This window comes from Poromitra crassiceps, assembly GCF_964638095.1.
Source record: "Poromitra crassiceps genome assembly, chromosome: 23".
Taxonomy (NCBI): domain Eukaryota; kingdom Metazoa; phylum Chordata; class Actinopteri; order Beryciformes; family Melamphaidae; genus Poromitra; species Poromitra crassiceps.
In genome coordinates, this window is record NC_139639.1 from 8261822 (window position 1) to 8289623 (window position 27802).

Sequence of the window (27802 nt, forward strand, 5' to 3'; positions counted from 1 at the left end):
ACAAACGACCAGGAGAGACAAGCGTCCGTTCGTAACCCTTCAACTATGAGCTGAATGTTTCCCTTTTCAGTCAGGGTTGTGTTTCCACCTGCTGGGAGTGGCTTAGTGGCAGGACAAGCTTCTACAGACCAGGTGTGTGAGTGAGAGAGGTGGGCGGGTCTGAGAGGGGTGGGCGGAGCTTCCATATACCTTTCTGCCATTATTAGATCCATGCATTAGACTAGTCTCACAGTCGTAGCCGCTTGATGTCGACTGTGGGCCTGACTATAAAAGTGAGACTAGCGCTCTGCAGACAAGGTGTGAGTGAGAGAGGTGGGCGGGTCTGAGAGTGGTGGGAGGAGCTGCAGAGGTCACCATGTATGGCCTGCAGCATTGTTCCTATGGTAAATAGATAGGGTCACATGGGACTGCAGTCTTAAGAGCAGTGGGAGGGAGAGACACAAGGAGAGAGAGAAAGAGAGAGAGAGACTAAAGAGATACACTGGAGGACTTTGGCCTGTCTCAGGAGCATGGAGGCACTTGGGCCTGTGTTTTAGAGGACACTGAGTCTTTATAGAGACACAGAGAGAGAGGGAGGACACAAAGACTTTGGAAATTGGAGTGCCATGTGGAGTGCCATGTGGTGGATCAAGTAATTGTGCCTGGCTGCCTCCCCCTTGTGGCTCCATTGTTTTCTTTGAGGCTCCTGAGGACACTCCTATCCCTTTGTATCCTGTGGAGGAGGCACGGGGTGAAGCTACTCAACAGCCTGGTGGCATCCTGGTGCTCCTCTTTGGCTGGAGCAGCTCCTCAGACCTTCTCATCCTGGTGCTCCTCTTTGGCTGGAGCAGCTCCTCGGCTCAGACCTTCTCGTGGGCGAGCGAGCGCAGATCGAAGAAGGATGCCCACCAACTTCACAGTGGTGCCGGTGGAGGATGAGGAGGGCAGGGGGGCAGCGTGCAAACCTGCCAGTCTGGACAGAGTCTTCAGAGAGGACGACGAGGACACACCGCCAGGTAGGAATGCAGCTTCTCCGAGAGCCTGTAAGAGGGAACGTAGTTTGGTTTGAGGTGCATGACACACACACACACGCACACACACACACACACACAGACACACACACACACAGACACACACACACACACACACACACACACACACACAGGCTTGAAAGAATACTGTGACGTCGTTCCAACCAGCTAGAACTTGCAGGGCAGCTTGTGTGGAGTGGTAGAAAGAGGACTGTGTGTTGCCGTCTTACTTGCATCTTCACAACAGTAATCCAGGGTTCGGCCCCCGTTAGCGCGTTCCTTCATCATGGCTGAATTGTAGTATTGTGTGGCTTTTATAAAATAATTTATTCCAATGGACCAAAAAAAGTATCATCCAGGCTATTTTGTACCTTATCTATGGCCACTGTCTCACGAGCCTCAAGTGATACATTCATATTTGTACAGTATGTTGCAGGAACTCTGGGAGACTTTGTCAGCCACATGTAGATTTAGTTTAGATGCCATTTTCACAGAATATCCAGTAGAATTTGTGGAGCCATTGTAGGCTACTGTTCTCATACGCACCTTTGGGTCACATCACTCAGACTCTGGTTTGTCTCATCTGCTTCCATGGGAAGCACGTTACATTTGGGCCTTTTTGAAAGTGTGGTCCCTCCCTGCTGGCCACCTGGTCCCCGATCTGAGGCAGCAACAAAACTCAGAGCTGTGAAAGTGTCTATAGAGAGAGCCAAAGTGGAACGTCACTTCCTGCTTCAGCACTGTACCAGAGATTTTCATCCGCCATTTATTTTCCCATAGACATTTCCTAAAATGCGTATAAAAATAGTTGTACCTGTTCAAACCAAACAGTGCAGATATATTTAGAAACAGGGGAGACCACATAACATTTCACTCAGACCAAAACGTTTAAAAGAAAAATGCGGGTTTAAAGAAAATATTTTTTCAATTTTCTTTTAAGTTTTGGTCCGAGTGAAATGTTCTATGGTCTCTCCCGATTCTAAATATAGCTGAACCGTTTGGTTTGACCAAGTAAAACTATTTTTATACGCATTTTACGAAATGTCTATGGGAAAATAAATTGCGGAAGAAAATCTCTGGTACAGTGCTGAAGCAGGAAGTGACGTTCACTTTGCCTCTCTATAGTCCCTCCCTGCCCCCCGATCTGAGGCATCAACAAAACTCACAGCTGTGAAAGTGTCAATATTTGCCAACAGGAAGCTGTTAATCAATCTGATGTGCAGGTCAGGACCATGTGAACGAGCAGTACCGCTTTCCAGACAACTCTCTCTTTCTCCCCCCCCCCTCTCTCTGTTTTCTCTCTCTCCCCCTCTGTTTTCTTTCTCTCTCGAATACACACACACACACACACACACACACACACACACACACACACACAAGCAAGCACGCTGACTGACTGACAATCCGTCTCAAACATTGACATATTCAGCCATTCACTCCTATCCAGAGCAACGTACAATGAGTGCAACAGTAGAATACAATTCAATAGGCCCAATATACAAGCAATTAACCCATTGATATGATACCTGATGCAGCATTTGCGTGTATATCCCTCATTTGTGTGTGTATCCCTTTAAGACGCGGTTCGCGGTCTTAACACACAAATGCTGCATCAGGTATTAATGGGTTAAGCCACTATAAAAGTCCTGAAAATAGCTGAAACTAACTATTCTGGTGACCCTACAATGACAGAAGTCCTGTTTCTCATCGCCCTCTAGTCAAGTATTAACCAGCAGTAAATCAGTTGAGTCATACCATTTGGTTCCCTGTCAGACTGGGCATCAGTTTATAACCCACAGGAATGTTACAGGCCAGACTGCAGGCTCCAGTGACTATTAGGGTGTTGCCATTTATCTTAGATATTTATTGATTTCATTTGTACACACTGCTTCTTCTTCTTCTGGTCCAATGTAGACATGAAGACATGAAGAGAAAACTACAATAGACACAATTTTTTTTATGTAGAATACACCCACTTTATATCACTCTAAATCAGTGGTTGTCAAATGGGGGTCCGGGGACCCCCAGGGGTTCTTGAGGGGGTTCCAGGGGGTCCCCAGCCAAAAGGGGGTTAATTTATTTTCGCTATAATTCCATTCATAAGTAACCCAATGACTATTTTGGTCATGGGTTTGATACACTTTCTGTAATAAAACATCTATAAGCATCAATCTTAATATCATATGGGGGACCGTGGTCTAATCTTTGTCAGTTTTAGGGGTCCCTCATGTGAAACAATTTGAGAACCACTGCTCTAAATCACACATTGTACAGTAGAGAAGTTGGTCCCAATTCCCAAGATTTGAATCCTCCACAGATTTGATTTAACCTACTATCCTACTTCTTACTACTATCCTACTTCTTACTACTATCCTACTATAGAATGAGGACAGCTGTCTGTCCGTCTGCATCCATTTTTCTCTTCAACGGATTGGCCAGTTTTGTCTTTATTTCTCTCTCCAACAGACTTTTTATTGTTTATCTATCTTACAAACATCAAAGGTGATGTCAAAACATTTTCATCCAACTCGTTTCTATTTCAGCACAGATCATTTCTCTGTTTACAGATATCAATAGTTTGTTGACTCATTAAGTCATAAATCACAAGCTCAAAGCTCCCTGATAAGTGGAAGGATGTCACAGAGCACAACGACGACGACGACATGAACTCTGGTGGGAAAGACGACATGAACTCTGGTGGGAAAGGAAACGTTATCTCTGATCCATGACGAGCTGTCAAAACAATACCAAATCAAAATATGTCTTTCTCAGAACACAATTACACTTACTGAGCTTTTCTCTCCCATGCTCTGACATACTCTTGACCCACAGCCCAACACTACCGCCAAATGTTCAAAGTAACAGTAAATATAGCCTACTGTAATATTCACCACCAGGACAAATCAAAGTTTTGGTTAAATAGACAAGGTTAATTTATTCATGCATTATACAAGTAATAAAATACTAATAGAAGAGGGGGAAAATGCTGATTGTGTAGGTGAGATAAAAAAATAGAGTGCTTATTTAGAAAACAACATACAAGAAAGTGATACACAGAAGGATAAGAGTAACAAAATGACAAACTCAACGATAGCAATATACGATGTTGCCTCATATATATATATATATATATATATATATATATATATATATATATATATATATATATATATATATATATATATATATATATATATATATATTAGGGCTGTCAAAGTTAATGCGATAATATATACTGCCCCTGTGAGAATCTGAGATGGTTGCCACGGAATTTAAATTATGTTTTTGCATGGCAGCTTATGGTAATCCATTGCTTGGTTACAGCAGTGGTTCGCTGACAGCGAGGCCTTTATCAGTAAACCGGTCTCTGTGTGCGACCAAAAAGAGTGACTAAAAACTCACTCCAGATAAGAAGCACAGTGGCCAATGTCACTCTGCTATTGTCTTTCACCGTACAGGTGGAAGTCACAGAACAACATGCAGACACGGAGTGTTGGTGGACACACACACACACACACACGCAGACACACACGCAGACACACACACACACACACACGTGCACGCGCGCGCGCACACACACACACACACACACACACACACTGCTGATTTGACGAGATGCAGTCTCTAAACACCACTATATATCATATATCAGTCCCACCATTTTCCAAAACAGTGTCCCATGACCAGTGTCAAGTTTCGCTGTATTGTCCTTCTATAACTGTCTCTGTATTATTATAGACGAGACTTAATTATCTCTTTGTAATAAAAACTAATTTCAGCAAATTTCTTACCTTGAGTGGATAATGTTGCACAGTGATAACAATGACATTGGCTGGGTTTCCCAAAAGCTTCTTTGCGCTAAGAAGCTAATTTAAGCCTTCTTAAGGCCCCCTTAAGAAGCAAACGCGTTTCCCAATTGCTTCTTTACGAAGGCATGCGTTTCCCAAAAGCTTCTTAGCGCTAAGAAGCTTCTTTGACCCTTCTTAAGGCTCCCGTAAGAAGCCAACGAAGCCAACGTGTTTCCCGATTGCTTCTTAGCCTAAAATTATCTTCCAATTATCTTCCGTTAAGAAGGCTGCGTTTCCCAAAAGCTTCTTAGCGCTAAGATGATCTTTCGTTAAGAAGGTTTTGTAAGAAGGGTCTGGGGCATTCTTAACACCTTCTTAATGACAAAACACTGGCAGATCCAGCCGCGTCAGGCAAAAGGAGATACTTGTGTCCACTGTTCCTCTTGTGTTTTTCCCTTTTTCCTTTCTTTCATGCACCCTTTAGTGTTTAAAATTGGGGAACACTTGAAAATCTCCCCTCTATGTATCGTTACTTGTGTTTTAAATGTTTTACCGTAGGCTATATTCCTCTAATCAGAATGGATTTATATAGCACCTTTCACAGAACCCAAGGTCGCTTAAATTCTGTAGTGTTTCTCTGTTTTGTTGTATGCTGTGTATATAAAGCAATTTGAACTGCAGTCCATGTCTGAAATAAATAATGTTTAATAAAGTTTAAGGGGACCATGATTAGGTTATTCTACAACAGTGTTTCTCAACCACTGAGTCGTGGCCCACTGGTGGGCTCAGAGTGCCATCTAATGGGCCGCAGAGGACCTCTCACATCGAGATGGTGGACAGCTCCAGTTAAGATGCTTCTTAACTCATTCACTGCCAATATCTGACTGGCATTTTTGGCACAGGCCAAGTATTTCCATAATGTTTGGTCATCTTTCAAGACCCACAGTAAATTCTGTACTAGGACTACAGTGATGTCCAATACCTCGAAATGAAGATCTAAGTCTCTACTTTCACCCCCAAAAAGAAAGTTAGCTTTTAGCATGTTCTGTACTCTACTTATAACCCTTTTTATACACCCCATGTTCACCAAAAAAGCCTGTCTGGGAAGAGAAAAGGGAGAAAAAAGCATTTTTGTAAAAGGGCACAATCTCAGGCATAACTCACTCTCAATTCTTTTATTTTGAACTGTATTGACATCAGACATGTAAATATTATTCGTTAGGACACAAATGACAAAAAAAAAATATATATATATATATATATATACACACATGAAGTGCTTTTTTTTTACATTCAACAATACAGTTTACTCGGTGTGAGTGTGCAGACAGACAGACAGACAGACAGACAGACACACACACACACACACACACACACACACACACACACACACGATCCCCCTTTTAGATTTCTAACCCAACATAGGATAAGCAATAACCACGCCCTGTGGCGCTGGGATTGGCCAGGAGCAACACTGGAGGGCGAGCAGCCCAGCGATTTCATGAACCAACTGAAGAGCTCTTGAGAAGGACAGCGGGCTGCTGTGAGTGCCTTCTGCCCGCTGCTGCCTAGCTGTTCCTGTGTTTATTTTGATTTGTTCTGGTACACCGTCCTCGTCCATGTCTCCCTGTCATATCTATGATCGTTCCCGTTTTCCCCTCGGCTATTCAACACGTCCTCACCGCCCTCGCAAACTGATCGATCATTTCCTCATTCCTCCGATGATCAAACACATCTCTTGATTACTTTCTCCCGTTTTCTCCTGGCTGGCACAGAGGAAGGCGACTCCAGCTCGGCGTTTCAATTGCGTTTCTCCTGTCTGCACAAGGAAGCGTTACCCGTTCTCTGCTTTCCCTCTGCTCAATTTCAAAACAACAGCTGCGGTATGTGTTTGATCGCGTGCTGTCGGCTACCCTTTGAAGGCAGGGACCTGTGTCTGTGTGACAGGCTGGGCAAGTGTTTGCTGCAGGCGCTGCACCAATAAAAACAAAAACACGTCAAACACGTCCTTGGCGGGGAAGGCCATTGCTGATAACACGTCAAAGACGTCATTGGCGGTGAATGAGTTAAGAGCCTTCTATTTTTTTTATTTTTCTCTTCTGTTAAGAAGGCGTTTGGGAAACACTTCTTTGGAGCCTTCTTAACTCCTTAAGAAGCTTCTTAACTCCTTAAGAAGCTTCTTAACTCTTAACAAGCTTCTTTGTTGGGAAACTCAGCCATTATCTATACTACATCAGCAACATGTTTCTGAAGAAGAATCTACTGCAGCATTTCAATCTGCAGATAAACAATGGCTGCTCTGAAATATTCATGTGGCTGAGTGGACGTTTGAATAAAAACAAGCTGCAGTAGAAGTGAAGTTTGAAGTTGGGAGAGAGTTTGATTGACAGCTAATAGAGAGGGAGGAGGGAGGGGAAGCAGAAGAGGGAACAGCCTAATTGTTGTTGTTGTCATGATGTAAATCTGTCAATACGGCTCAGTTCTGTTGAGAGTGGAGCCGAGTGGAATGGAGCATCGATCCAGTCCAAAATCGCTCTTTCGGTTCAGTGTCTATGCTACTGATTGCCAACCAGAAGTCTCTTTAAGTAAGTGAAAAAAACAGCTCAATGTAACAGTCTGTCCAAATCTAAATCCCTCCACTGTTGCTGAGCTATTTGGTTGTGAAAGAGATCAGCCAGTCTGAGTGGAGCAGTGTTCACAGAGAGAAACGTAGGCCCAGTCTCTCCTTACCTCTCTGTTTGTTCTGCATTGTTAGCCATAGCTTTGGTTCAGTAGCACAAGGCTACGGACTTGGACATCAAACTCTCTCTATGTAGTTGGATTAAGTTGTTTCAGGCAGAGTTACTATAACAGTTATAGTAGTTATAGTATAACTCAACATAATGTATGCTAAAGTGTTAGCATGGAGCAGGCAGTGTTACTATAACTCAACATAGTGTATGCTAAAGTGTTAGCATGGAGCAGCAGAGTCGATCTCTTGAGTACACATGGATGATATTTGGTGTCTATTCTCATCACTGAACCGGTAAGCTGACGTATTCCTTTGGAGAGTAAAGTAACTTGTTACTTAGCCTATTACACTACTTTTGCGTTACTTTCACCAAAATAACCACAGAACGACACCGCCGGCCCGTAACCATCCATCCTGAAGTCAGTGTAAACCGTCCAAAATTGTAAATGTCATCTTTTCCTTTGTTATTGTTGTCATCTATAGTGGTTATTTGCATAAAAACACACAATTTGATTAGGAAATGATTTATCTTTATTTAAATTAGATTTTAAAAATGTCTTGGCATTCGTAGGCTAGTTTTAATGATTATAAGCTGCTTAGAACTAGTGTAGGAAGTTAAACAGGACATACATAATTCCCTCTCATATCATTTTATTCTGTGAAGTTTCTCACCAAAACTAGCTACATTTTATGTTACATTAAAAGTAATATATTCCATGTAATATACTTTTGTAATGCGTTACCTACCCCAACATGGATTAACATGTGCACCAGACAGAGTCCTGGACTCACAGAGATGACATCAGATATTGGGTAATATTGTGACCAATGGAACAAACTCCCAAAGGCATATTCTGTCACTCCTGGAGGATCACTTCCCCTTCAGCCAACATTTCCTGGCACTTTGTTGTCAAATCTGTGCTGTGGAAAAGGATGTTTATCATAATTATGTAGGAGGCGCTGTTTCCCTTACATTTGACTGGGTGGGATGGGCTATTAATACTGCCTGGAGGTGCTGTCATGGTTAGACATGATTCCTCCGTGTTGTACAACCGCACAACACCACAGGCTAAGAACACAACCGCACAACACCACAGGCTAAGAACACAACCGCACAACACCATAGGCTAAGAACACAACCGCACAACACCACAGGCTAAGAACACAATCGCACAACATCATAGGCTAAGAACACAACCGCACAACACCACAGGCTAAGAACACAATCGCACAACATCATAGGCTAAGAACACAACCGCACAACACCATAGGCTAAGAACACAACCGCACAACACCACAGGCTAAGAACACAATCGCACAACATCATAGGCTAAGAACACAACCGCACAACACCACAGGCTAAGAACACAATCGCACAACATCATAGGCTAAGAACACAACCGCACAACACCATATGCTAAGAACACAACACCATAGGCTAAGAACACAACACCATAGGCTAAGAACACAACCGCACAACACCACAGGCTAAGAACACAATCGCACAACACCATAGGCTAAGAACACAACCGCACAACACCACAGGCTAAGAACACAATCGCACAACATCATAGGCTAAGAACACAACCGCACAACACCATATGCTAAGAACACAACACCATAGGCTAAGAACACAACACCATAGGCTAAGAACACAACCGCACAACATCATAGGCTAAGAACACAACCGCACAACACCATATGCTAAGAACACAACACCATAGGCTAAGAACACAATCGCACAACATCATAGGCTAAGAACACAACCGCACAACATCATAGGCTAAGAACACAATCGCACAACATCATAGGCTAAGAACACAACCGCACAACACCATATGCTAAGAACACAACACCATAGGCTAAGAACACAATCGCACAACATCATAGGCTAAGAACACAACCGCACAACATCATAGGCTAAGAACACAACCGCACAACACCATAGGCTAAGAACACAACCGCACAACACCATAGGCTAAGAACACAATCGCACAACACCATATGCTAAGAACACAACCGCACAACACCATATGCTAAGAACACAACCGCACAACACCATATGCTAAGAACACAACCGCACAACACCATAGGCTAAGAACACAACCGCACAACATCATAGGCTAAGAACACAACCGCACAACACCATAGGCTAAGAACACAACCGCACAACACCATAGGCTAAGAACACAACCGCACAACACCATAGGCTAAGAACACAACCGCACAACATCATAGGCTAAGAACACAACCGCACAACACCATAGGCTAAGAACACAACCGCACAACACCATAGGCTAAGAACACAACCGCACAACACCATAGGCTAAGAACACAACCGCACAACACCATAGGCTAAGAACACAACCGCACAACACCATAGGCTAAGAACACAACCGCACAACATCATAGGCTAAGAACACAACCGCACAACACCATAGGCTAAGAACACAATCGCACAACACCATATGCTAAGAACACAACACCATAGGCTAAGAACACAATCGCACAACATCATAGGCTAAGAACACAACCGCACAACACCATATGCTAAGAACACAACACCATAGGCTAAGAACACAACATCATATGCTAAGAACACAACATCATAGGCTAAGAACACAATCGCACAACATCATAGGCTAAGAACACAACCGCACAACACCATATGCTAAGAACACAACACCATAGGCTAACAACACAACCGCACAACACCATATGCTAAGAACAGAACACCATAGGCTAAGAACACAACCGCACAACACCATAGGCTAAGAACACAACCGCACAACACCATATGCTAAGAACACAACACCATAGGCTAAGAACACAACCGCACAACACCATATGCTAAGAACAGAACACCATATGCTAAGAACACAACCGCACAACACCATATGCTAAGAACACAACACCATAGGCTAAGAACACAACCGCACAACACCATATGCTAAGAACACAACACCATAGGCTAAGAACACAACCGCACAACACCATATGCTAAGAACAGAACACCATATGCTAAGAACACAACCGCACAACACCATAGGCTAAGAACACAACCGCACAACACCATATGCTAAGAACACAACCGCACAACACCACAGGCTAAGAACACAACACCATAGGCTAACAACACAACCGCACAACACCATATGCTAAGAACAGAACACCATATGCTAAGAACACAACCGCACAACACCATAGGCTAAGAACACAACCGCACAACACCATATGCTAAGAACACAACACCATAGGCTAAGAACACAACCGCACAACACCATATGCTAAGAACACAACACCATAGGCTAAGAACACAACCGCACAACACCATATGCTAAGAACACAACCGCACAACACCATATGCTAAGAACACAACACCATAGGCTAAGAACACAACCGCACAACACCATAGGCTAAGAACACAACCGCACAACACCATATGCTAAGAACACAACACCATATGCTAAGAACACAACCGCACAACACCATATGCTAAGAACACAACACCATAGGCTAAGAACACAACCGCACAACACCATATGCTAAGAACACAACCGCACAACACCATATGCTAAGAACACAACACCATAGGCTAAGAACACAACCGCACAACATCATAGGCTAAGAACACAACCGCACAACACCATATGCTAAGAACACAACACCATAGGCTAAGAACACAACCGCACAACACCATATGCTAAGAACACAACCGCACAACACCATATGCTAAGAACACAACACCATAGGCTAAGAACACAACCGCACAACACCATATGCTAAGAACACAACACCATAGGCTAAGAACACAACCGCACAACACCATATGCTAAGAACACAACCGCACAACACCATATGCTAAGAACACAACACCATATGCTAAGAACACAACACCATAGGCTAAGAACACAACCGCACAACATCATAGGCTAAGAACACAACCGCACAACACCATATGCTAAGAACACAACACCATAGGCTAAGAACACAACCGCACAACACCATATGCTAAGAACACAACACCATAGGCTAAGAACACAACCGCACAACACCATATGCTAAGAACACAACACCATAGGCTAAGAACACAACCGCACAACACCATATGCTAAGAACACAACCGCACAACACCATATGCTAAGAACACAACACCATATGCTAAGAACACAACACCATATGCTAAGAACACAACCGCACAACACCATAGGCTAAGAACACAACCGCACAACACCATATGCTAAGAACACAACACCATAGGCTAAGAACACAACCGCACAACACCATATGCTAAGAACACAACACCATAGGCTAAGAACACAACCGCACAACACCATATGCTAAGAACACAACCGCACAACACCATATGCTAAGAACACAACACCATAGGCTAAGAACACAACCGCACAACACCATATGCTAAGAACACAACACCATAGGCTAAGAACACAACACCATAGGCTAAGAACACAACCGCACAACACCATAGGCTAAGAACACAACCGCACAACACCATATGCTAAGAACACAACACCATAGGCTAAGAACACAACCGCACAACACCATAGGCTAAGAACACAACACCATAGGCTAAGAACACAACACCATAGGCTAAGAACACAACACCATAGGCTAAGAACACAACACCATAGGCTAAGAACACAACACCATAGGCTAAGAACACAAAACCATAGGCTAAGAACCATAGGTCAAGGAGCAGGTGAACACAGCATAAGTGGTCACTTGCTCCTGGGTCCAGTGATGCCACATCAGAGACCAGAATGACCTTTGGGCAAAGACTGTGAATCTACTACACAGCATCTCAATTAGGACAGATTAGGAGGGAACGTTCACTATTTATATTACCTCAAGATACTTTTAAAAACAGTGTTCAGTATTGACTTATGTCACATTCATATGTCTAATCAACATTTCTTTCATATTTTAGCTAAGATATCTTATTTCACATATGGTTTGAATAATGACTAATAGCCTCCAGTGCACCCTACTGTCTATCCATAAGGAAATATGGACATCTGCTGGTTGACACTATTATTGCATAAGACTGCCAATGTTGCCTCAACAGTTAAGGGGAGCGTTTAGGGTTAGGTCAGGGTTAAGCCTAAGATAGGATGTTATTGGGTGAGAGTTAATTTAGGGTTAGGTCAGGGTTAAGACTAAGATATGATGTTATAGGGTAAGAGTTAAGGAGAGTGTTTAGGGTTAGGTCAGGGTTAAGACTAAGATATGATGTTATAGGGTGAGAGTTAAGGGGAGCGTTTAGGGTTAGGTCAGGGTTAAGACTAAGATATGATGTTATAGGGTCAGAGTTAAGGGGAGCGTTTAGGGTTAGGTCAGGGCTAAGACTAAGATATGATGTTATAGGGTAAGTGTTAAGGGGAGCGTTTAGGGTTAGGTCAGGGTTAAGACTAAGATATGATGTTATAGGGTAAGAGTTAAGGGGAGTGTTTAGGGTTAGGTTAGTGCTAAGACTAAGATATGATGTTATAGGGTAAGAGTTAAGGAGAGTGTTTAGGGTTAGGTCAGGGTTAAGACTAAGATATGATGTTATAGGGTAAGAGTTAAGGGGAGCGTTTAGGGTTAGGTCAGGGTTAAGACTAAGATATGATGTTATAGGGTCAGAGTTAAGGGGAGTGTTTAGGGTTAGGTCAGGGCTAAGACTAAGATATGATGTTATAGGGTCAGAGTTAAGGGGAGTGTTTAGGGTTAGGTCAGGGTTAAGACTAAGATATGATGTTATAGGGTCAGAGTTAAGGGGAGTGTTTAGGGCTAGGTCAGGGTTAAGACTAAGATATGATGTTATAGGGTCAGAGTTAAGGGGAGTGTTTAGGGCTAGGTCAGGGTTAAGACTAAGATATGATGTTATAGGGTCAGAGTTAAGGGGAGCGTTTAGGGTTAGGTCAGGGTTAAGACTATAATGTTATGCAGTGGTCTAGCTCAAGGTTAGGGGTCATGGAATGAATGTAGGTCCTCACAAGCATAGTAATCCTAATGTGTGTTCTTGTGACACCAGAGTCCAGCAGACAGCTCAGCACTGCTGTGACTTTGTTATGGGACGGAGACGGTGTGCAGGGTATTCCTGCTTCCTGCTCAATATCACTCAACTGACTACGCTGCAGCAACAACACTGCTTATTGGAATAAAATGAAGAGAGAGAGAGAGAGAGAGAGAGAGGGCGAGAGAGGTAGAGGTAGAGGTATAGAGACAGTCAGACATGCAGGTAGATTGTCCAGCCAACAGAGATTTGTAGGTTGATGCTACCACTCTGCCAAGTCAGTCAGGGCAGGTTAAGGTGTGTGAGAGTGTGTGTTCAGTTCTTCATACTGGACAGCTTACGGTGTGTGTGTGAGTGTGTGTGTTCAGCTCTTCATACTGGACTCTTGATAGTGCACAAAGGTCCAGGGACCTTAACACCTTGGCATTTTAGGAAGTACCATGGAGGGGTCCCGACACTCTGGTGAGTTTGAATGTGTGTGTGTGTGTGTGTGTGTGTGTGTGTGTGTGTGTGTGCGCGCGCGCGTGCGTGCATGTGCGCGCGTGTGCATGTGGAAGTGTGTGTGCACCCCCTTCTTGCAATCATGCTGATTGTATGCTTTGCATTCCAGAAACACATTGAGGCATATCACTCTATGTTCATGTGTGTGTGTGTGTGTGTGTGTGTGTGTGTGTGTACTCTATGTTCATGTGTGTGTGTGTGTGTGTGTGTGTGTGTGTGTGTGTGTGTGTGTGTGTGTGCGTGCATGTGCGTGCGTGCGTGTGCGACCTTCAGTCCTTTGTGCTGCTAGTCAGCTTACAGTGCTCCACAGAGCTTACCCAGCTATTAATAACAGGTTAGCTTCTGCATAATTACTCTGTGTTATCGTGGCTGTCACACCACATCCTGCCTCCTGGTGGCGTTACATACTGCATGTCACATTATTGAGTTATTTGCCATGTCTGAATACATCAACTGGATGACTTGTGAAACGAGACGTGACACAGCTGCTTTCATCCAGGACATTTCTACTTCCTGCTGCTTCCTTTGCAAAAACCTTCTCATTAATTGCTGGTTAGTTTGTTGTTTTTGAAGAATCCCAGCCAAAGAACTGCCAACGCGGACCAAATTAATTTCTCATCAGCAATAACATGACTGTTGATAACAAAGCCTAGCATCATGATGTCATAACATGACTGCATTGATAACAAAGCCTAGCATCATGATGTCATAACATGACTATTGATAAAGCTTGCATCATGATGTCATAACATGACTGTAGTGATAACAAAGCCAACAGCCTAGCATCATGATGTCATAACATGACTGTAGTGATAACAAAGCCAACAGCCTAGCATCATGATGTCATAACATGACTGTAGTGATAACAAAGCCAACAGCCTAGCATCATGATGTCATAACATGACTGTATTGATAACAAAGCCAACAGCCTAGCATCATGATGTCATAACATCAAAGCCAACAGCCTAGCATCATGATGTCATAACATGACTGTAGTGATAACAAAGCCAACAGCCTAGCATCATGATGTCATAACATGACTGTAGTGATAACAAAGCCAACAGCCTAGCATCATGATGTCATAACATGACTGTATTGATAACAAAGCCAACAGCCTAGCATCATGATGTCATAACATGACTGTAGTGATAACAAAGCCAACAGCCTAGCATCATGATGTCATAACATGACTGTATTGATAACAAAGCCAACAGCCTAGCATCATGATGTCATAACATGACTGTAGTGATAACAAAGCCAACAGCCTAGCATCATGATGTCATAACATGACTGTATTGATAAAGCTTGCATCATGATGTCATAACATGACTGTAGTGATAACAAAGCCAACAGCCTAGCATCATGATGTCATAACATGACTGTATTGATAACAAAGCCAACAGTCTAGCATCATGATGTCATAACATGACTGTAGTGATAACAAAGCCAACAGCCTAGCATCATGATGTCATAACATGACTGTATTGATAAAGCTTGCATCATGATGTCATAACATGACTGTAGTGATAACAAAGCCAACAGCCTAGCATCATGATGTCATAACATGACTGTATTGATAAAGCTTGCATCATGATGTCATAACATGACTGTATTGATAAAGCTTGCATCATGATGTCATAACATGACTGTATTGATAACAAAGCCACCAGCCTAGCATCATGATGTCATAACATGACTGTAGTGATAACAAAGCCAACAGCCTAGCATCATGATGTCATAACATGACTGTAGTGATAACAAAGCCAACAGCCTAGCATCATGATGTCATAACATGACTGTAGTGATAACAAAGCCAACAGCCTAGCATCATGATGTCATAACATGACTGTAGTGATAACAAAGCCAACAGCCTAGCATCATGATGTCATAACATGACTGTATTGATAACAAAGCCAACAGCCTAGCATCATGATGTCATAACATGACTGTATTGATAACAGCCTAGCATCATGATGTCATAACATGACTGCATTGATAACAAAGCCTAGCATCATGATGTCATAACATGACTATTGATAAAGCTTGCATCATGATGTCATAACATGACTGTAGTGATAACAAAGCCAACAGCCTAGCATCATGATGTCATAACATGACTGTAGTGATAACAAAGCCAACAGCCTAGCATCATGATGTCATAACATGACTATTGATAAAGCTTGCATCATGATGTCATAACATGACTATTGATAAAGCTTGCATCATGATGTCATAACATGACTGTAGTGATAACAAAGCCAACAGCCTAGCATCATGATGTCATAACATGACTGTAGTGATAACAAAGCCAACAGCCTAGCATCATGATGTCATAACATGACTGTAGTGATAACAAAGCCAACAGCCTAGCATCATGATGTCATAACATGACTGTAGTGATAACAAAGCCAACAGCCTAGCATCATGATGTCATAACATGACTGTATTGATAACAAAGCCAACAGCCTAGCATCATGATGTCATAACATGACTGTATTGATAACAAAGCCAACAGCCTAGCATCATGATGTCATAACATGACTGTATTGACAACAAAGCCAACAGCCTAGCATCATGATGTCATAACATGACTGTATTGATAACAAAGCCAACAGCCTAGCATCATGATGTCATAACATGACTGTATTGACAACAAAGCCAACAGCCTAGCATCATGATGTCATAACATGACTGTATTGACAACAAAGCCAACAGCCTAGCATCATGATGTCATAACATGACTGTAGTGATAACAAAGCCAACAGCCTAGCATCATGATGTCATAACATGACTGTATTGATAAAGCTTGCATCATGATGTCATAACATGACTGTATTGACAACAAAGCCAACAGCCTAGCATCATGATGTCATAACATGACTGTATTGATAACAAAGCCAACAGCCTAGCATCATGATGTCATAACATGACTGTATTGACAACAAAGCCAACAGCCTAGCATCATGATGTCATAACATGACTGTATTGATAACAAAGCTAACAGCCTAGCATCATGATGTCATAACATGACTGTATTGATATCAAAGCTAACAGCCTAGCATCATGATGTCACACAAATGTTTTGCTCTTCAGCTTTATTCAGTGGACTACACATTTGTACATTTGAGGTAACGTGTAGTTTGCAAGTCACGCTACAAACTAACACACCTACAACACGAGTATAACATTTCTTCATTACACGTTCAAAAATGCTTTCCAAGTTATTGGATTTTGGATTCTGAGTGTAATGTAATATATTATATTATATTATATTATATTATATTATATTATATTAGTCTATATTATAGACTAGTGTAGCAAAATGTAACAACAGTATACAACATGGCACACTCAACACACACACTTGGAAAACACAAGTAGCGCTGGATTTATTTTTCTCCCGCTGGTCATGTGACCTCTTTTGAGTCTGTTCAAGTGTTTGGGCCGGACGAATCAAGCGCACCTCAAGTATCAAACATGTGAGATCAAGTTGTATTTGAGCCAAGCCTGAGCAGAAACACTGTGCTGTGTCTGACACAATACACCTCGTAACCTGAGAGGTGTGTGTGCTTCAGAGAGAGAGAGAGAGAGAGAGGGAGAGAGAGATAGAGAGAGAGAGAGAGGGAGAGAGAGGGGGGGGGGGGAGAGGGAGAGAGGGAGAGAGAGAGAGAGAGAGAGAGGGAGAGAGAGATAGAGAGAGAGAGAGAGAGGGAGAGAGAGGGGGGGGGAGAGAGGGAGAGAGGGAGAGAGAGAGAGAGAGAGAGAGGGAGGGAGAGAGAGGGAGAGAGAGAGAGTGTGTGCTTCAGAGAGAGGGAGAGAGAGGGAGAGAGTGTGTGCCTCAGAGAGAGGGAGAGAGAGAGAGAGAGAGAGAGGGAGAGAGTGTGTGCTTCAGAGAGAGGGAGAGAGAGAGAGAGAGAGAGGGAGGGAGAGAGGGAGAGAGTTGTCCCCTATTGTTTCTAAAGGTGACACCATGTACATGATGCTGCTCTCCCTGTGTCAGCTTGCAATTTTAAACCGCATACTTATTTGATTGGTATTGTCTTGTATTTGCAACGGAGATACTAATTAAATCATGAAATACTGAACAATTGAGGGTTTACCATATTGTGGCTGTGTGCTGTAGTCAGTTAATAGAAAATCTTTACAGTGTCAATGGGCCAAAACACTGTAAAAACTCAATTACTCAAGTCATTTGAGTTGTATGTCCTGGGCTCAGAGATGTATTTTATCCAGGCCAATTAGTCAATAATGAAGTTGCCAAATGAATTAAGTTAAATGAATGGAAGTGATTGTATCCACTTCCTTTAGGATGGGGATGTCATGGTAGTCTATAATCTGTTGTAGGCATTGTAGGCATTTGGCTGATATCCTGATATCCTTACTCTTTCTTCTATGATATTCAACCCAAGGCTCTAAACCAGTGATACTCCACTTTTTTTTAACCTGAACACAACATGCAAGATACCCACTGAATAAGTGTCATGTTCATGTCATTCTGGCCAATACTCCACTTCTGTTATAGCATTTCAGTCTGGAATATGGAATATCTTTCAATAATCTATGATTTAGCTGCTAAATTGTCAAATACTGCAGTCTGCTCGCTACCCAGGCACTTATGTATGTACTTAACCTAACTAACTATCCGGTGTGCACGACATTGTCAGACTAAACTCCGGCTGACACTCCAAAAACCTACAATCCGCTACAGAAAAATGTATATTGATTGTTTATTATCTGGCCCCTGGCCTTCTATCATTTCACGAAAGTGGCCCCCGGGCAAAGCAAGTTGAGTATCCCTGCTCTAGACTCTGTGTGTTATGACTCCATCGCTAGACTCTGTGTGTTATGACTCCTGATCTAGACTCTGTGTGTTATGACTCCATGTGTCCTGTAGGAGACTAGACTCTGTGTGTTATGACTCCATGTGTCCTGTAGGAGACGACAGACTCTGTGTGTTATGACTCCATGTGTCCTGTAGGAGACGACAGACTCTGTGTGTTATGACTCCATGTGTCCTGTAGGAGACCTAGACTCTGTGTGTTATGACTCCATGTGTCCTGTAGGAGACCTAGACTCTGTGTGTTATGACTCCATGTGTCCTGTAGGAGACTAGACTCTGTGTGTTATGACTCCATGTGTCCTGTAGGAGACGACAGACTCTGTGTGTTATGACTCCATGTGTCCTGTAGGAGACGACAGACTCTGTGTGTTATGACTCCATGTGTCCTGTAGGAGACCTAGACTCTGTGTGTTATGACTCCATGTGTCCTGTAGGAGATGACAGACTCTGTGTGTTATGACTCCATGTGTCCTGTAGGAGACCTAGACTCTGTGTGTTATGACTCCATGTGTCCTGTAGGAGATGACAGACTCTGTGTGTTATGACTCCATGTGTCCTGTAGGAGACCTAGACTCTGTGTGTTATGACTCCTTGTGTCCTGTAGGAGACGACAGTCGCAGAGAGTCCAGTCCATTCATCAACACAGACAATGACAAAGGACACTTCTATGACGGCAAGAACATGGCCCTGTTTGAGGTAAGACTTTCAACTTACGTTTTTTATGCCTCCGCCGGCGATAGCCAGGCCGGAGGCATTATGGATCCGGGTTGTCCGTCCGTACGTACGTACGTACGGCTGTCCGTACGTCCGTACGATGTTTGTTAACGCGATATCTGAGGAACGCCTGGACGGAATTTCATCAGATTCGCCTTAAACATTCACTTAGCCCCATGGATGATCTGATTAGATTTTGGTGGTCAAAGGTCAAAGGTCAAGGTCACTGTGACCTCTCGAACGCCATTTTCAAGCTTGTTAACGCGATATCTGAGGAACGCTTGGACGGAATTTCATCAGATTCGCCTTAAACATTCACTTAGGCTCAAGGATGATCTGATTAGATTTTGGTGGTCAAAGGTCAAAGGTCAAGGTCACTGTGACCTCTCGAACGCCATTTTCAAGCTTGTTAACGCGATATCTGAGGAACGCTTGGACGGAATTTCATCAGATTCGCCTTAAACATTCACTTAGGCTCAAGGATGATCTGATTAGATTTTGGTGGTCAAAGGTCAAAGGTCAAGGTCACTGTGACCTCTCGAACGCCATTTTCAAGCTTGTTAACGCGATATCTGAGGAACGCTTGGACGGAATTTAATCAGATTCGCCTTAAACATTCACTTAGGCTCAAGGATGAACTGATTAGATTTTGGTGGTCAAAGGTCAAGGTCACTGTGACCTCTTGAACGCCATTTTCAAGCTTGTTAACGCGATATCTCAGGAATGCCTTGACGGAATTTAATCAAACTTGTCTCAAACATCGACTTGGACTCAAGGATGAACTGATTACATTTTGGTGGTCAAAAGTCAAAGGTCAAGGTCACTGTGACCTCTCAAACGCCATTTCCAGCTTGTTAACGCGATATCTCACGAATGCCTTGACGGAATTTCATTAAATTTGCCTCAAACATCGCCTTAGACTCAAGGATGATCTGATTAGATTTTGGTGGTCAAAGGTCAAAGGTCAAGGTGAGCTCTCGAGCGCCATTTTCAAGCTTGTTAACGTGATATCTCAGGAATGCCTTGACGGAATTTAATCAAACTTGTCTCAAACATCGACTTGGACTCAAGGATGAACTGATTACATTTTGGTGGTCAAAGTTCAAGGTCACTGTGACCTCTCACACACCCAATTTCCAAGCTCTGTAACGCAACATCACCGGAGCGCCTTGACGGAATCTCTTCCAATTTGCCTCAAATGGCGATTTGGACTCCAGAATGAACTCATGGCGGAGGCATAAGTCCGCGTTGCGGTCGTTCTAGTTTCTTTCTCTGACCATTTCCCCCCCAAACATACCTGACATTCTTCTTGTAGTGATTCTTAAAACATTTGATGATACATTTAGTGAAAAGCTTTTGGTTTGATCATGTAATAGACCCACAATCTGCAGTATAAAAAGATTATATCATTGCACCGTGCGCTGTAGTAACATTTCTGAAAATCTTGAAATCCTCGGCCAGTGGTAGGCCAGATGTTAGAGTGTGGGTGGGGACAGTGAATAAGTAACGCTGTCCTCCTACCTCAGCAACTATCTGTCCTACCTCAGCAACTATCTATCTGTCCCTGAGCAACTACCTGTCCTACCTCAGCAACTATCTGTCCTACCTCAGCAACGCTCTGTCCTACCTCAGCAAATATCTGTCCTACCTCAGCAACTATCTATCTGTCCCTGAGCAACTACCTGTCCTACCTCAGCAACTATCTGTCCTACCTCAGCAACGCTCTGTCCTACCTCAGCAAATATCTGTCCTACCTCAGCAACTATCTGCCCCTGAGCAACTGGTAGTGGAGCTGCTCAGTGGCCAACAATAGAAGACTGTAGCTGTACTGTGCAATGTGTAAAAATCTTGAAAGTCTTTGTGAACTTTGAGTGTTCGTTCGTTCATTCTTTCTCTCCCCTTCTTTCTCTCCCCTTCCTTCCTTCTCTCCCCTTCCTTCTTTCTCTCCGTCGCTCTGCAGGAGGAGATTGACAGTAACCCCATGGTGTCGTCTCTACTCAACAAGCTGGCCAACTACACCAACCTGCCACAGGGGGTCAGAGAGCACGAGGAGGCGGAGAACGAGGAGGGCGTCCGGAAGGTCACTGTCATGGTACGCAGGAAGTGTTTCCTGTTTCCTGTTTCCATGCACAGACACCATTTTGAGCCTTGTCAATGTCAGTCCAGAGATGCTTTGATCTTTATGGACACGGAAAAGGAAGTGACGGTGGCTTTTCCGTCACTTCCGCTTTTTTTCCCCACGTCCGTTTCGGCTATTCACTAATAACGTTAACGCATAAACACACTGCATAGAAGACGTCAACTCGTCTTACAACAACAGTGGAAAATTACTGGAAAGTCACGGCGCAAGTTGCTATTCAGACTGTAAACAGTGGAGCACGGACGCGGAAGAGGAAGTGACGGTGGCAGGAGAGGCGTGCTGTACAGGAAGCTGGGAAAAACAGTAGGGCTGTCCCTCCCAGAGTCTATTTTTCAAATACAAATAGACTCTGGGTTCCCAGATTGCTCTCTGCCTGACCTCACCTCATCCTATTTTGGGCTGAAATCAGTGGTGTGCTGAAGTTTCCGTTGTCTCGAGTCTAACTGACCTCATTCATGGGAATGAAATGAAAAGGAGAGCGGTCTCCTTCAACAGAACAAGCTGCTTGTCCGTACAAAGACACGCCGGGCATGATAGCATCTGGCTAGTCACTCTATCCCCTCAACTGTAACTCTATCCTTGAGGTAGGCACAGAGCTGCCTGGTGTCACTGCTGCCACCTACTGGTCAGATTAGTCTCTTCTCTAGAAACCTGAAACGGCGCTGAACAATATTCAACAGGAACCCCCCTCCTCAACCTTTGACCTTAAGTTTTATTGGTTGCCAGATACAGTTATGACAGTCAAATCAGGGTAGGTACCTGACGTACAACATGACCAATTAAAATATGAAATATGCAGCTGTGTTGCAAATCACTTCTTTGTCTGTGTTAATAATACGTGTCAGAATATATTTGACATGCTGCCACTTGCACTTTTTCTGAGAGGCACCGAAGGCATGTTCAAATCTGAAGTGAGTGACTAACAGGAAAGAGAGAGACTGATCTGGCAGAGAGAGAGAGAGAGAGAGAGAGAGAGAGACCAGAGAGAGAGAGAGAGAGACCAGAGAGAGAGAGAGAGAGAGAGAGAGAGACCAGAGAGAGAGAGAGAGGAAAGTACAGTACACTGCACTACATAGACAAGCAACTGAGTGTAGCAAAGGAAGCACAAGCACTGAAGGTACACTTTAGGTTGTTGGGATGGGAAGTAGGTGTGTGTGTGTGTGTGTGTGTGTGTGTGTATGTGTGTGTGTGTGTGTGTGTGTGTGTGTGTGTGTGTGTGTGTGTGTGTGTGTGTGTGTGTGTGTGTGTGTCTGTGTCTGTGTCTGTGTCATTTATGTGTGTAGCTCAAATGATTGGTTGACAGAGAACAAATGGTATTTGCCAAACGACCCTCTGGTGTGAGAACAACACTAAGGTGGCTTTAACCCAAACATGGAGGATTTGGGGTCAAAGGTGAGCCTGTATGTCATAGTGCACACAGGCCTGCTATGCATCAGCACACTTCTCCCCACAGCTGGTGAGTGTTTCACTGGAAATCTCTCACCTGTCTCACCAATCGATTCTCACCTGTGTGTGTGTGTGTGTGTGTGTGTGTGTGTGTGTGTGTGTGTGTGTGTGTGTGTGTATGTGTGTGTGTGTGTGTGTGTGTGTGTGTGTGTGTGTGTGTGTGTGTGTGTGTGTGTGTGTGTGTGTGTGTGTGTGTGTGCGTGCGTGTGTGCGTGTGTGCGTGTGGGTCCAGGGCCCTCAGATGGGGACGTTTATCGGGGTTTACCTGCCGTGCATGCAGAACATCCTGGGCGTGATCCTCTTCCTGCGTCTCACCTGGATTGTCGGCACAGCAGGAATCCTGGGCTCCTTCGGCATCGTCGTCATGTGCTGCGCCTGTGTGAGTAACATATGACAACAACAACAACAACAACAACCTACTGCAGTATCCCATCATGCCTGAACTCCACAGACTGCAACATTGTCAGAAAATTATTAAGCAAAGACTTTCTCAAGCTAATCACAGAGTTAACACAGTGTTAATAAGAGTGTTAAATGATTGACGATCAATACATTACTACACTGGCAGTATGACATTTTTGTTGTGATAGAGCTTTATGCTCCATTTTCGTCCGAAGATAAATGCGTCCGTTTCAAACAATGTAATGTCACTGCCCACATACTTCCATGCATCTTTCACGTTGGTATCCATTAGTGGGCAGTAGAGAGTCAAATGTGTGAGTGTGTGTGTGGTTGGTACGGCTCTGTTTCATGCGAGTATTACGCACAAAATGAACGCAGAGTACGAACAGAAAGCTCCGTCCGTATGCGTATCCATATTTAACGTTGATACTTAGCATTTATACTGTCGTTATTTGCACAAATAATCCAGTGCCGTTTGCATGTTCTCTCTCTCCTCCATGCAGACCTTGCTGACAGCCATATCAATGAGTGCTATAGCGACCAACGGAGTTGTTCCAGGTATGTTATGAAATGATCAACACATAGCTGCTCAACTCAAATTGCTTGCATTCAATTTGGAGGTATATGCAGTAGTTTCATGCACCACTGACTTGCACTTGTTTTGAAAGAAAATGGAGTCATTGGTCTTGATCAACAACCTTATTAATCTATCATCTTTATGATACGAGGAATTACAAATCTATTGCGTTTTTCTGTTTCTATGTGAAAAGGAACGTGCATCTTACTTTTTGAGTTTGGACCGCACCATTTATTTTGTTTAGTCTTCAAAACTTCCAAACCTTCGCTTTAAGCTAAGGGTTAGGTCCTACACATCTCCTCCTCAACAATATGACAGCTGTGCTCCTGCCATGAAAGAAAATAACCACGAAAAATCAAAATCAAAACACTCAAGGAATCCATTGTTTAGTATTCTAACTGGTATTAATTTCCTCCCAAGCCGGTGGCTCCTACTACATGATCTCCAGGTCTTTGGGTCCGGAGTTTGGAGGAGCCGTGGGTCTCTGCTTCTACCTTGGAACCACCTTCGCTGGGTCCATGTACATACTGGGCACCATCGAGATTCTGCTGGTATGTACACAACACTGAGCCACTGCTAGACCAGAGTTTGTCCACTGACGTTCTCATGTCGTTCCACAATCTGCTTGTGAATGCTCGGTATCTGCACCATAGCAGAGGGCATTGTTGCTTATTTGTCTTTCTGTTTTCTCTCCCCTAACGCCTTCCTCTTCCTGTCTCTCCTGTATCTCTCCTCTCTCAGACATACATAGTTCCAAACGCAGCCATATTTGTAGCGGACAGTAAGGAATACGAAAGTACAGCACTGCTCAACAACATGCGGGTCTATGGCAGCTGCTGCCTGGCACTGATGGCACTGGTGGTGTTTGTAGGAGTCAAGTGAGTCCTTGCATGTATACACACACACACACACACGCACACACACACACACACATGGGCGTGCACACACACAAGCGCACACAAACACATGCATGTACTCATAGACTTCCCCTCGTGTCTGCAGTAGGCCTGCACGATATGAGGAAAATCTGCGATGTGCGATAACATTGTTCAATATAGCGATGGCGATACGACTTGCGATAAATAAACAAATATTAAAGTATGCATATTAGCTATACAGTTCCTATGTCTTTCTGCTTTAATAATGCTAACATAGACCCCAAACATAGCCTATGCCCACTGAAGAAAGAAATGAAATACAGACTGACTCTAGCTGAAACTACACACAGCGTGTTTGGGCTTTGGCAGAGGGGCGGAGCGCACTGTTGCAAGGGAAAGGTGTACGCTGGATTTACAACACAAGACAAAATGATCAGATGCTCAGTGGGAATGCATGACGCATGTAAATAAAACCACCTGTTATTCATTGCGTTTCAGGCAGTCTTTGCGATGTGTTTATTGCGCATGTTCATATTGCGATGACGATGAAAATACGATTAATTATGTAGCCCTAGCGCGCACGCACGCACGCACACAAACACACACACACACACACACACACACACACACACACACACACACACAAACACAAACACAAACACACACACACACACACACACACACACAGACACACACACACACAAACACACACACACACACACACACACACACACACACACACACATGCAGTACTCATAGACTTCCCCTGGTGTCTGCAGGTATGTGAACAAGCTCGCCCTGGTCTTTCTGTCCTGTGTGGTTCTGTCCATCATGGCCATTTATGCCGGAGTCATCAGGACGGTCATCGAACCACCGAACTTCCCGTGAGTCACAAGCGGCTGGACACGCCTCCCTCTCATCATAAAACATTCATATGTTTTCACACAAATACAAATAGCAACATCCTCTTAGTGGCAGGAAGCAATGGGAACTATGATAATTTTGAGAAACATTAGCAAGAAAAACATTGGCATGAGATAGCGGCTACCTTGACCGTGGTCTCATTTGTTTACGGTGATTAATATCATAATTCATTTGACAGTGATATAATGATTGTTTGAAAATGATACACGTAGCGTAGCACCCTTAACAGTTGCCATTGTTGTTCTACAATCACAGAAGCATTAATGAGGGAAATGCTAGCATGCTAAGCTATCTGTAAGCTATGTTAGGATGTTTTATCAACCACTGCATCAAACATGAAATAGAAAATTCCCCTTGGATTCAGTCAGACGTCCCTCTTCAGGCCATCAAGTTCTGTCGTCCAACCATTCCACAGAGACCCCTAACTCTACATCTGAACAGCATAGCTTCTGTCTCATGTCTGACCACACCACGTTCTCTGTCTCATGTCTGACCACACCACGTTCTCTGTCTCATGTCTGACCACACCACGTTCTCTCTGCGACAGAATCTGTCTGTTGGGGAACCGCTCTCTTAAGAACGACAACTTCGACAAGTGCCTGAAGACAGAGGTTGTGGAGAACATGACTCACACCACAAAGCTCTGGAGGCTGTTCTGTGACAGCGAACATCTCAACGCCACCTGTGACGACTACTTCATTAAAAACAACGTGACGGAGATACAGGGCATACCTGGGCTGCTGAGCGGAGTCATTAAAGGTGTGGAATCTATTATTATTATTATTAATATTATTATTATTATCCATATATTATTATCTTATGATCCATATATCTGTCTCTCCTTCAGACAACGTGTGGGGTGACTACGGTGATGCTGGAACGTTGGTGGAGAAGAAAAGCCAGCAGTCTGAAGAAGTCGAGGACAACTCCAAAAACATCTATAAGCCTTACGTCTTCAACGACATCGCCACCTACTTCACTCTGCTGGTGGGAATATATTTTCCCTCAGTCACAGGTAAATTCTATAATGTTCTATTCTTATATCAAAATGTATGTTTAATGTTAATGTCAATATAGAGATAATGTTCTTATGCACTAAAGCATCGGTGTCAAAGGCTGCAAGAGTCCAAAGTGACACAGAATTAGTACACTAACCCTATTTGAGACTTTTTTTTTCCTGTGCAAAAATGTGCATAAATATGATTAATTGTAACTTGATGATAAGTGAATTGTTTCATTTTTCTTCTGTATGACTCTTAGCTAACCTGTGTGTGTGTGCGCCCGTGCCTGTGTGTGTGTGTGTGTGTGTGTGTGTGTGTGTGTGTGTGTGTTATTCTAGGAATAATGGCAGGTTCCAATAGATCAGGCGATCTGAGAGATGCCCAGAGGTCGATCCCTATAGGAACTATTTTGGCCATCATCACCACCTCCTTCATCTGTATCCTCATAATATGCATATTAGACTTGCGCATGCGTAATATCCTGGTTGTGTGCGTGTGTGTTTGTGTATCAAATCAAGAATATATATATATATATATATATATATATATATATATATATATATATATATATATATATATATATATATATATATATATATATATATATATATGCCAACTACCCAGTACTTCCCATATTGATTCCAAGCGTTGGCTTGTTACTGGTGCTGCCAATGAAAATGTATCACTTCCTTTGTGTCGGAGCTACCAGACACTAGTGTTTAGAACAGCAAATATAAACGCTTTCATAAACTGGATATAGGTTGAATCACATTGTATTATATCTATCAGAGATAGAGAGTAGCAAAACAGAATATATATGAAAATGTGGTGGAC

General features: G+C 43.3%; 1 protein-coding gene across 3 annotated transcripts in view; it reads left to right on the top strand.

Annotated features, from left to right (window-relative positions):
- The first annotated feature begins 481 nt into the window (after positions 1 to 481).
- LOC310797153 (solute carrier family 12 member 7-like) overlaps positions 482 to 27802 on the top strand; it is a 42602-nt gene continuing 15281 nt past the window's right edge. For all 3 annotated transcript variants that reach the window (XM_083659472.1, XM_083659473.1, XM_083659474.1), the window contains exons 1-11: positions 482 to 995; positions 19491 to 19582; positions 21561 to 21692; positions 23419 to 23565; positions 24092 to 24146; positions 24586 to 24716; positions 24907 to 25043; positions 25823 to 25927; positions 26515 to 26726; positions 26815 to 26982; positions 27307 to 27405. In XM_083659472.1, coding sequence (XP_083515598.1) covers positions 881 to 995; positions 19491 to 19582; positions 21561 to 21692; positions 23419 to 23565; positions 24092 to 24146; positions 24586 to 24716; positions 24907 to 25043; positions 25823 to 25927; positions 26515 to 26726; positions 26815 to 26982; positions 27307 to 27405 — 1393 coding nt within the window. In that variant the 5' untranslated portion in view covers positions 482 to 880. The remainder of the gene's footprint in view (positions 996 to 19490; positions 19583 to 21560; positions 21693 to 23418; positions 23566 to 24091; positions 24147 to 24585; positions 24717 to 24906; positions 25044 to 25822; positions 25928 to 26514; positions 26727 to 26814; positions 26983 to 27306; positions 27406 to 27802) is intronic.